This window comes from Tachysurus fulvidraco, chromosome 5, assembly GCF_022655615.1.
Source record: "Tachysurus fulvidraco isolate hzauxx_2018 chromosome 5, HZAU_PFXX_2.0, whole genome shotgun sequence".
NCBI lineage: Eukaryota > Metazoa > Chordata > Actinopteri > Siluriformes > Bagridae > Tachysurus > Tachysurus fulvidraco.
The window spans coordinates 5,165,870-5,177,870 of record NC_062522.1 but is presented as its reverse complement, the minus strand read 5'-3'; the positions used below and the strand labels follow the sequence as shown (position 1 = coordinate 5,177,870).

General features: G+C 45.1%; 1 protein-coding gene across 2 annotated transcripts; it reads right to left on the bottom strand.

Moving 5' to 3' along the window:
• Positions 1 to 343: 343 nt before the first annotated feature.
• On the bottom strand, positions 344 to 10,976 carry gorasp2 (golgi reassembly stacking protein 2). Of its 2 annotated transcripts, none has more exons than XM_027143371.2 (10): positions 10,735 to 10,976; positions 9,774 to 9,854; positions 7,775 to 7,978; positions 4,125 to 4,211; positions 3,828 to 3,958; positions 3,370 to 3,472; positions 3,066 to 3,189; positions 2,895 to 2,981; positions 2,533 to 2,655; positions 344 to 1,625 (listed from the first exon to the last, which is right to left on the bottom strand). In XM_027143371.2, the coding sequence occupies exons 1-10, from the start codon at positions 10,795 to 10,797 to the stop codon at positions 1,348 to 1,350; spliced, it is 1,281 nt and encodes a 426-aa protein (XP_026999172.1). In that variant the 5' UTR covers positions 10,798 to 10,976; the 3' UTR covers positions 344 to 1,347. The 2 variants fall into 2 exon arrangements, with proteins under 2 accessions (XP_026999172.1, XP_026999171.1); XM_027143370.2 differs by having other exon boundaries at positions 3,340 to 3,472; positions 10,735 to 10,974.
• Between the last annotated feature and the right edge of the window lie 1,025 nt (positions 10,977 to 12,001).

The window sequence follows — 12,001 nt, the reverse complement described above, 5'->3', positions numbered from 1 at the left end:
ACACTTTCTCACCAGATATAAAAGCTTAAATGGTGCATTATGGAACATTAGACTTTTAATTATTGTAATTGTTTCTATTCATTCTTTTTAAAAACACACTCCTTTAACCCACTTTTAAAACAACTCCATCTCAGTGTCTACTGGAGCACAAGTGTAGTGTCTATTAAATAACTACATACAAATATTATGGACCTGAAATAAGGGAATTTGTCATTCACTCAAGGTTTGTTAAAGCCATGACTGAAACTGTTACTCTTAAAAAAAAAAATCAGAACCAACCACAGATGAACATTTAGGGTAAGTTAACAACGTTCAGCTACACAGTGCAATTGAACACGCAACGTTACTGTAAAACCTCAGGTACTTTATTGCTTGTGTGCTTTTTGTTACAAGTTTAATTCTTCACAAGCTCAAACAGTTCCCATTAGTCACTGTTCTATATAGTGTGTTGAGTTGTAGGTGTTAATCTAACCAGCAGAAGAGCTCACCAAGAGGGAGAGAGGACACACATTTATCGTTCAAATAAAAATTCTAATCGAGCCAATCTGTACATAGACATTGACAATAACATGGGCTTTAGTGATACAAGAACCTCAGTAACCTTACTGTTAGAAGAAAGACAAAAAAAAAAAAACCTTCAAATGCAAAACAGATGGAATAGAAAGACAAATCCAGAGAGGCAACTTTTTTTTTATTCTTCTCTTTTCTCTCTCCCCAAAGCTGCATACCGACGTCCACAGTGCCGATATTTACACATCAGCGTCTGTCCTTCGACATACTGTAAAAATTAATCATGATTTACTGAAATCTCATACGATAAACAATTAATCTGATGTTTAATGGTATGATAACGTATATAGTCATAGAGACTGATACAGGCGGGTGTGAACGCATTGTATCCTCGATCGTTCTTCTAGAATTTCATAAACATAGCACGATGTTTAGGTTCGCTGACTGACGGTGCGGCATATAGACCATCGTGACACGGAGTATAGAGGATTATTTCACTTGAAAATCTGTGTAAAATTTAACGTCTCAACGTTTTAGTCTTTTGGAACATTGACGCCAGGCCTCTCTGGATTTGTCTGGATTTAAAACATTGTTTTTTTATTAAAGCGCATGCACCCGGTCGTGGCGTCTGTCCTCGTCCTTCTCAGCGTGTCCTCGTGAGCGACTTATACTTGTTTCTGCCTGCTGGATCTTTATAGACTGAATAAATATCTTTTCTGAGAAGGGATCAGAGAGAGAGAGAGAGAGAGAGAGAGAGATATAGATATATATGGGAGGAGGGAGAGAGAGAGAGAGAGAGACAGGCCCGTTTTAGGATGCAGATAAAAAGCCTGGTTGTTATGACGACTCTGCATTGATGCGTGCGCTCGTCTCTGCGGGTGTCTCGGTTGCTGCTGGGGCGTTCGATGTAGCGTCCAGGATGAGTGCCGGCGTCTGATTGGGCGTCACGGAGGTGGTTGCTGGGACGACGGGTGGAACGAAGTCAGAGGAAAGGGACATGCTAGGCATTGTGGGTAGAGTAGAAGGAAGAGTGGAGGGTAAAAAGCCAGGAATCGGGGCCATACCAGGCAGGTTGAGAGGTGCGAGGGAAGCGAGAGGAGGCAGAGGCGGCAAACCTGCAGGGAAGCAAAAGCAACACAGCGTGATCAGGTCCAGACTGATGTACAGAGGACTATCTGAATCCTGAAGCATGTGTATATGGCAGGGTAGAAAAGAAAAAAAAAAAACTGTCGCTTATGTGCTTTAGTTTAAATGTCCACACAAAAACAAGCTGCATTTTCACGCAACATTATAAAGCATTAGATCTGACGGCCTTTTTACACCCGGTCACTTCATGTGTTGTCTCTGATCCGATAGCCATCTGATTTGTTAAAACTGTTCCATTTACATCAGGCCACATAAACGCGTCTCATATATCGCTCTGATCTTTCTGCTCCCGCCCAAAATGCAGATATATTTGACCTCATTTCCGGGGTAATTGAAACAGAACACACTTTGGTGTATGCGCTTTTCAGAACACAATCAAAAAGAAGACGAAAAACTCATTATGACGTTTATGCTACAAAAAACAGCGTTTACTGTTTGCTGCATTTTCACTGGCGGCCGCAGCGCGTTTTAAGACCCAATGAGACGCCTGGGTGAAAGATCACCTGCAAGTGACGTACTTCCATTTGGGAGGAGTTTAGCGCTGACGTATGCGGCTTGAACAACCACATGCATTTACACCTGTCCAGTTTCATCTGAAACGCATCCCAGACCACCTCCTGAAGGGGTTTGTACCATCGAAAACACATGAAGTGACCAGCATAAGACTTTTATCATTTCAGTCAAAACACAGCCCGTTTGTTTATGTTGTTTTTACCTCCTTTGGCCAAAGAAAATGTGCCAGATGAAGTAGGTGGGGCTTGCACAGGGTGTACAATATCATCAGAAAAGTCCAAAACATTAATAACTGTATAGAGTCATATACCAAGTGTATACACTTTTGGGCGAAATCACGCGAGCGGCATGCCGTGTGTGTACCTGTAGTGGAAGGAGGAAGGCCGGGGATTCCTGCTAACGATACTCCACTGAGGTCTGGGAGAGGGATGTTCAGGTTTGGCAGGTTGGGCAGTGGGGGAAGACCAGCAGGTAACGGCATTAAGCCTGAAACAAAAGCAGACAAGACCGCAGGTCAGTGCAGGTGTAGAGTTTTAGTAATCATTAAAATACTAATCAAGTCACGTCGTTCCTGCAAGTGTGTTAAAGGAAATATGTTTTACATTCACAAGAAAATATTCAGTCTAATACGACACCATGATACCAGTAATGAATATTCTGACTGTATTTGTGTAGCTTCCAAATTAAAATAAGTTCATTGATTTGGGGGAAATTGTGCATGTTACCTGGTAGCGTAGTGGCGGGGTTGACCGAGGGCAGATTGCCCATGGCTTGGGTGACCTGAGTGGGCAGCAGTGGGACTGTGGGCACTCCTGAAACACCAGCATTACATTAAGGATGTAACCGAAAACAGAAATGAACAGGAGTAACGCTATTTAGCAGAAGACGGCCGGCACCTGTCTGAAGCTCAGTGGGCATCGTGGGAGGAGCTGAACTGATCGACAAACCAGACAAACTATCCTCAAGTCCAGTGGGGGCTGATGCTGTAACAGGAGGCGGGGTAACTGCAGAGAGCTGCACCTGAGAGCCGAGAGACGAGGTACAGGTTCAGAAACATCTCACAAAAGCATGTCCATGTAATACTGCTGGACTGTAGCGGTAACGTGACCTCGCTGTACAGATCGGATTTGGTTTTAAAATAAATACGGTGACGTGTGAGAAAGGCTGAACCTCAGTGAAGCCATCCTTCAGTGGACTTGCCGGCGCACTGGGAGTGTGTGCAGGGAAGCTTATCTTCTTCCCCTCTTCGAACGGACGAGTGGGAATCCTGTGCAGGTAACCGTAGCCTATACCGCAGCCCAGACTGAGACAGAGCAGGAACACAAGAGACATCGCATGCTGTTTTAGTCTGAGAGCTAATCAGGCTTATTCAAATAGTTTTACATTAAAAATAATTATTAAATCACTCTGCAGCCAAAAGTATACGGACACCTGACCATGACGTATTCACTTGCATACTGTACCAGAAGGTGGTGTACGGTTACTACATACAGTCTGAACTGGATGGAGTGAGTAGGTGTAAACTGCTGCAGTAGCTTTCTAATGTACACACACACTTAACTACTGTATGACCCTTACAACGTCTAGATTTATTATTTACTACTGATGTACTGCATTTACTCTGTGGATTTCTCTGTCACACACACACACACCCCTACCTGCCCTCTCCACCCCAGGCGCTGTTGGGAGTTATGATGACTTCTCTGCAGCTGTCTGTATCTGTGTTATAAACATACAGCTTAAGTCCTTTTCCCTCATGGGTATCGATCAACGAAAACAAGTCCTCGGACTAAGAAGAGAGAAAAAAAAACACATTGTGGAAATGAAGACTTCATGATACACACCATAAATCAGCTACACAAGCAGTAAGGAGTTTGAGAGTGAAAAGAAAAAAAAAAAAAGGGACATTTATAACTACATATAAGGACTGAAATAAGTATATGAAGGACACACACCTCGTTCATGACCGTGTCGGCCCCGATGATGTAGTCTGTGTGCGGCCTCAGTCCTGCCAGAGCAGCCGGAGAGTTCGGCTCGATTTCCTGAGGAAGAGAGAGAAAATGGTTAGACATAGGGAAAAGAATAAGAGGGAATTTGAGAGAGTGAGCAGCAAGAAACAAGTAAAATAATTCAAGGAAGACAGGAAAGAATAAGTAAAAGAGACAGGCAGAGACAGCGTGCGTGTGTGTGTCAGACAGACAGGCAGAGACAGCGTGCGTGTGTGTGTGTCAGACAGACAGGCAGAGACAGCGTGCGTGTGTGTGTGTCAGACAGACAGGCAGACAGCGTGCGTGTGTGTGTGTCAGACAGACAGGCAGACAGCGTGCGTGTGTGTGTAGCAGACAGGCAGACAGCGTGCGTGTGTGTGTAGCAGACAGACAGACAGAGTGCCTGTGTGTAGCAGACAGACAGACAGAGTGCCTGTGTGTAGCAGACAGACAGACAGAGTGCCTGTGTGTAGCAGACAGACAGACAGAGTGCCTGTGTGTAGCAGACAGACAGACAGAGTGCCTGTGTGTAGCAGACAGACAGACAGAGTGCCTGTGTGTAGCAGACAGACAGACAGAGTGCCTGTGTGTAGCAGACAGACAGACAGAGTGCCTGTGTGTAGCAGACAGACAGACAGAGTGCCTGTGTGCAGCAGACAGACAGACAGAGTGCCTGTGTGCAGCAGACAGACAGACAGAGTGCCTGTGTGTAGCAGACAGACAGACAGAGTGCCTGTGTGTAGCAGACAGACAGACAGAGTGCCTGTGTGTAGCAGACAGACACAGAGACAGAGAGTGCGTGTGTAGCAGACAGACACAGAGACAGAGTGCGTGTGTAGCAGACAGACACAGAGACAGAGTGCGTGTGTAGCAGACAGACACAGAGACAGAGTGCGTGTGTAGCAGACAGACACAGAGACAGAGTGCGTGTGTAGCAGACAGACACAGAGAGAGAGACAGAGTGCGTGTGTAGCAGACAGACACAGAGAGAGAGACAGAGTGTGTAGCAGACAGACACAGAGAGAGAGACAGAGTGTGTAGCAGACAGACACAGAGACAGAGTGCGTGTGTAGCAGACAGACACAGAGAGAGAGACAGAGTGTGTAGCAGACAGACACAGAGACAGAGTGCGTGTGTAGCAGACAGACACAGAGAGAGAGACAGAGTGTGTAGCAGACAGACACAGAGACAGAGTGCGTGTGTAGCAGACAGACACAGAGAGAGAGACAGAGTGTGTAGCAGACAGACACAGAGACAGAGTGTGTAGCAGACAGACACAGAGAGAGAGACAGAGTGTGTAGCAGACAGACACAGAGACAGAGTGTGTAGCAGACAGACACAGAGAGAGTGTGTGTAGCAGACAGACACAGAGAGAGAGACAGAGTGTGTAGCAGACAGACACAGAGAGAGTGTGTGTGTAGCAGACAGACACAGAGAGAGAGAGAGTGTGTGTGTAGCAGACAGACACAGAGAGAGAGAGAGTGTGTGTGTAGCAGACAGACACAGAGAGAGAGAGAGTGTGTGTGTAGCAGACAGACACAGAGAGAGAGAGAGTGTGTGTGTAGCAGACAGACACAGAGAGAGAGACAGAGTGTGTAGCAGACAGACACAGAGAGAGAGACAGAGTGTGTAGCAGACAGACACAGAGAGAGAGACAGAGTTTGTAGCAGACAGACACAGAGAGAGAGACAGAGCGTGTAGCAGACAGACACAGAGAGAGAGACAGAGTGTGTAGCAGACAGACACAGAGAGAGAGACAGAGCGTGTGGCAGACAGACAGAGAGAGAGAGAGAGAGAGAGAGAGTGTGTAGCAGACAGACAGAGACAGAGTGTGTAGCAGACAGACACAGAGACAGAGACAGAGTGTGTAGCAGACAGACACAGAGACAGAGACAGAGTGTGTAGCAGACAGACACAGAGAGACAGACACAGAGAGACAGACAGACAGTGTAGCAGACAGACACAGAGAGACAGACACAGAGAGACAGACACAGAGAGACAGACACAGAGAGACAGACACAGAGAGACAGACACAGAGAGACAGACACAGAGAGACAGACAGACAGTGTAGCAGACAGACACAGAGAGACAGACAGACAGTGTAGCAGACAGACACAGAGAGACAGACAGACACAGAGACAGACAGACACAGAGAGACAGACAGACACAGAGAGAGAGTGTGTAGCAGACAGACAGACACAGAGAGTGTAGCAGACAGACACAGAGACAGAGTGTGTAGCAGACAGACACAGAGAGACAGACAGAGTGTGTAGCAGACAGACACAGAGAGACAGACAGACACAGAGAGACAGACACAGAGAGAGAGTGTGTAGCAGACAGACAGACACAGAGAGTGTAGCAGACAGACACAGAGAGAGAGTGTGTAGCAGACAGACACAGAGACAGAGTGTGTAGCAGACAGACACAGAGACAGAGTGTGTAGCAGACAGACACAGAGACAGAGTGTGTAGCAGACAGACACAGAGAGACAGACAGAGTGTGTAGCAGACAGACACAGAGAGAGAGACAGAGTGTGTAGCAGACAGACACAGAGAGAGAGACAGAGCATGTGGCAGACAGACACAGAGAGAGAGAGAGAGTGTGTAGCAGACAGACAGAGACAGAGTGTGTAGCAGACAGACACAGAGAGAGAGACAGAGTGTGTAGCAGACAGACACAGAGAGAGAGACAGAGCGTGTGGCAGACAGACACAGAGAGAGAGAGAGAGTGTGTAGCAGACAGACAGAGACAGAGTGTGTAGCAGACAGACACAGAGAGACAGACAGAGTGTGTAGCAGACAGACACAGAGAGACAGACAGAGTGTGTAGCAGACAGACACAGAGAGACAGACAGACAGTGTAGCAGACAGACAGACAGTGTAGCAGACACAGAGAGACAGACAGACACAGAGAGACAGACAGACACAGAGAGACAGACAGACACAGAGAGACAGACAGACACAGAGAGACAGACAGACACAGAGAGACAGACAGACACAGAGAGACAGACAGACACAGAGAGACAGACAGACAGTGTAGCAGACAGACAGAGACAGAGTGTGTAACAGACAGAGATGAGAGGTGAGAAGCAGCAGAAAGGCTGCCAAGAGACACAGGGTAGGTGGCAGACAGGTGGGGTGGGTGAGAGAGCAAGACACAGACAGAGCAAGCAAGAGACAGACAGACAGGTTGAACAACAAATGAGGCAAGTGCTAGACAAGAGAAAATGACAGACAGGGAGAACGAGAAACAGGATGAACAAGACAGATGGACAGATAAGATGAGAGAAACAAATGGAAAAGGCCAAGCAAGAGACTGACACAGACACAGCAAGCGAAATACAAACAAACAAAAGACAAAGTGAAAGGATATAAGAATGATGAAGCGAGACCATGCAACACCAGAGACAGAGAAGAACACAGAGCTGAAGTGTGTGCAGTAATCCAGATGTTTACTGATGGCCTGTTAAACCAGTCTGATCACTGAGAACTCTGTCCCAAAGCCTCACTCAGCTTCACACCTCCCTCAGGACAGACTGACTCACTGACGTCAGCTTAAAAATAAATAATTACAAGATCAGCAATTTATCTTGACACACACACGGTCCGTTCGCTCACCAGCACATGCCACACGTTCTCGTTGGCTCCCTCAAAGCTGCAGAAGCGGATGCTGACCCCCAGGAGCCCCTGACCGCCCCACATGTTGCTGGGTGTGACCGTGGCCTCTCGCAGCTCCAGAGTCTTACTGCTATACACCAGCATCTTCACTGGCTTCTCCACGTTAGCTTTCAGCAGATCCTTCAGAGTGTCGTTGTCCTTGTTCTAAACACACACACACACACACACACACACACACACACACACACACACACGGTTACACAACTGCCCACTTCCCAACTGTCACTAGAACCGCTGTCTTTTAAGGATCACTATATTAAATAAAAGGTTGTGTCTCAAATCATTATTATTCTCTACACTTATGTAGAGAAACACTAAAGGGAAACGAGCGCAGAAAGCTTGTAGAGAAAACACCTGAGTAAACATTATTGAGAGCAGGTTTATGGAGGGCAGCGGTGGCTACGAGGATGAAACTCGGCACTGATGACTAGAAGGTTCCGAGATGAAATTCTGAACTGCCACTGGTTTCTGATTAAGGACTTTTAACACAAAGCTCCTGTGCTTTAAGAAAGTGAATTTGTTTGTTGTACATGTGAAGGTTCTGAGAAGTGTCGTAACATTTAACTGTGGCTGAATTCAGGACAGAGAAAAAGATGCTGGAAGAAAAAAAAAAGAGAAGTAAATCATGCTGTGGCCGAAATAGAGCATCACTGCTCATGATTAGATTTGACACTTCAACTTTAAGAAACCATAATGTCAAAATGATGTGGAAAACCCTGACTAAAGATGTCCAAACTTTGCTAGTGTGATGTCCTGACATGTTAACAGTAGGGCTTGGCGATATGGCTGAAAACTGTATCACGATATCGGTGCTTCATATCGGTCGATATCGATAATTATTGATATTTTTTATGACCCCTTTAAAATAAGTAGCAGGAGAAAAATATTACATTTAAACATTTTTATTTTAAACTTAACCTTCCTCTGATCAGAATCCCCCCAGTAATTAAGACAGAAATGTCAACAACCATGGAAACTTCAAATAATTATAATGTAAACATAAGTCTAAAGTCACTTAACACTTAAGGTTACCAGAGAGCGAGTGCCTTTGTTAATGCAACCAAACTTGCTTTGCAACAACTTTTTACTTCCGATGAAGAATAAAAAAAAGAACGTTTTATTGAACACATTTCTTATTGATATCAATCACAAGTCTATCGCGATACATATCGTTATCGTTTTATCGCCCGGCCCTAGTTAATATAATAAAGCCATAATTTGAGCTCAGTGACTCTACATGGTTACTGGTGTACTTACAGATTGAACATGAAAAGTCATTTTATAGTTTAAGGTGTAAATTTTGTAAGACTTTCTGTACGGAGTTATTTATTATTTATAGAAGGAGTCGTCAGCGTCAGTGCTTTGTAACAATCAGTAAGTTTGCCAAATTCAAGACTTCACAACTTGCTGATCGATAATGAGGGGAAAACGTCCAGACTGTTTTGAGATGACGGCAAGTCAAACAAGCACGTTAAGCAAAAAAGTAGGATGAACTACAAAAGGAGATTTCTACAACCACCTGCCAGTTACAGCAATCTTAATCTACTAAGGGTGTAGACTCACAGAAACTAGACAGTCGAAGAGTGGCGAGGTTTTAACGTGTTGAGCTGCCTCTGTATGATTGGCCGAGTGAGCGAGCAGGTGTGCAGTCATTCCTATTTAAACAGACGTCTTTCTTCTCTGTATGAGATCATGATTAAATGTTTGAAATACGGTTGATGTCCCAACTCGCTCCTAGTGCAAACACTTCTGCATTATGCAACATGTACCTCTTATACCAAACTCAACAAAACTTAGAGCCATTTAATGTTTGTTTTTTTTATTGTTTCCTTCATTAGTTTCAAAGCTGCAGTGAAGAATTGATCTGAAAGCTGCTCCACTTTAGAGCACCTGATGTGATCGGTGTTTAAGTGGCTGGGTGTGACGTTTGTAAATATACCAGTCTGCTGTTATTGATGGACACGATGAAGTCGAAGAACGGTTCAAGGCCGGCCCTGTGTCCAGGGGAGTTCTCCTGCACCTGAGAGAGAAAGGAAAAGTCAGAGGTCATGGGACTGTATGGATGATGCAACAAAAAGATGTACGTGAAAAGGTTTCAGCCTCAGATTCTAGTTTTCCACCTGTTATAACCTCATCTTGGGAGGAATGCTGAAAGCCGTGAAGATACACACCCTGAATCAACAGTCTGTGTGTGTGTGTGCATGTGTGTGTGTGTGTGTGTGTGAGAGAGAGAGAGAGTGTGTGTGTGTGAGTGAGAGAGAGAGAGAAAGAGTGTGTGAGTGTGAGTGAGAGAGAGAGAGAAAGAGTGTGTGAGTGTGAGAGAGAGAGAGTGTGTGTGTGTGTGAGTGAGAGAGAGAGAGAGAAAGAGTGTGTAAGAGAGAGTGCGTGTGTGTGTGTGTGTGTGTGTGTGTGTGTGTAACCTCTCCAATCCACAATCCCAAGCATTACAAATCCTTGCATCAGTCCCCAGCGTTACTAACCTGTGTAAATACACCAGACTAGTTTAGTTGACTAAACTCTTGCTCGTGTGCACGAGCGCTAGTTGTGTACCGTCATTAAACCCTGACGTTGTTCACGTAGAGATTTAAAGCCATTAGCAAACACAGCTAGCTCCACTGATAACGTGCGACTAACGAGTAAAAACAACACACAAACAAATCCCACACGTAACGCGTCATGTTATATTCATAAAGCCATAACGTTATATGTATTTACATTTATATTTAAAGCTTTCTATCAAACGTCTACGCTAATGTTAGCATTAGCTACACAGCGCAGGCCGCACTGAACATCCGCGGTGTCGCGTTCTTCCCCTGGCGGCACGTACGTGCTCGTTAGCCGCATTAGCATCTTGACCTGTCCCGCTAGCGCAGCTTTTTAGCCGCATTACAAACACCTACCCTAAGGACATGGTAGCCTTCTGATCCTCCACCAGGAATCTCCACACTCTGTGATCCCCCCATGATTCCCCCGTGTACGTGGAAGCGCGTGAATCTGATCCCTGTATCCCGGGTTTGTGTGAACCGGAGCCGGGGAGGAAGTTCAGCAGAGACGCGGCTGCTTGCGTAGCTTTAGCTGTTACGTGGCAGTCGTTGAAGAAGGGGATTGTGGGTAATCGTCATGTTTTCACACCTGTATTGAGACGAGCCCCGTTTACTGAACTCGGGTAGATTCTTACTGGATTCTGATTGGCTAAAAAAATCATGGACACGAAAAGTCTGCTGATTGGACGGCTGTAACGTTACCATAGCAACCAGATCAAACCCAGAAGCATCATAGTAACTGGACATGTATTAAAATATCATGTCAATTTTAGATTAGATTAGATTAGATTAGATTTATTGTCATTACACGTTTTAGTTTTAGGTCTAACCAGAGTGCAATAGCAGCAAGTGCAGGATATACAGTGTTTACATGAGTTAAATAAATTAAACAAAATAGGGGGTCACGGTGGCTCAGTGGTTAGCACGTTGGCCTCACACCTCTAGGGTTGGGGGTTCGATTCCCGCCTCCACCTTGTGTGTGTGTGTGTGGAGTTTGCATGTTCTCCCCGTGCCACAGGGGTTTCCTCTGGGTACTCCATTTTCCTCCCCGGTCCAAAGACATGCATGGTAGGTTGATTGGCATCTCTGGAAAATTGTCCGTAGTGTGTGAGTGAATGAGAGTGTGTGTGTGCCCTGTGACCCGAGGTAGTTCGGATAAGCAGTAGAAAATGAATGAATGAAATAAAATGGTAATGACAATTTATTTATACACTACAATAAATTACAACTTCCATCGAACAATGTGCTTTCCATTGGGTCATTAAAAACATTAAAACAAACAGAAAAATCGTTTTATTAATCCCATCAGCCATATGCAGAGCCGATCCTGACCTCCCTGGGGCCCTAAGCAAAGTTCTGCTAAGGGGCCCTCCTACAGTACCTGAGCCGTGAGCCATGTAAACCATTTGCCACACATTTACACTTGCACTGTCAGCACTGCACAGCTAATTTAGCTAGTCAGATAGAGACCAGAGACAGAATCACATCAACTTTACTTTACTGTTATTTGCTCTTGCTGACATCAAACTTGAAGAGAACACAAGTTTACCTGATAGATCAAACTTGAAGAGAACACAAGTTTACCTGATAGATCAAACTTGAAGAGAACACAAGTTTACCTGAT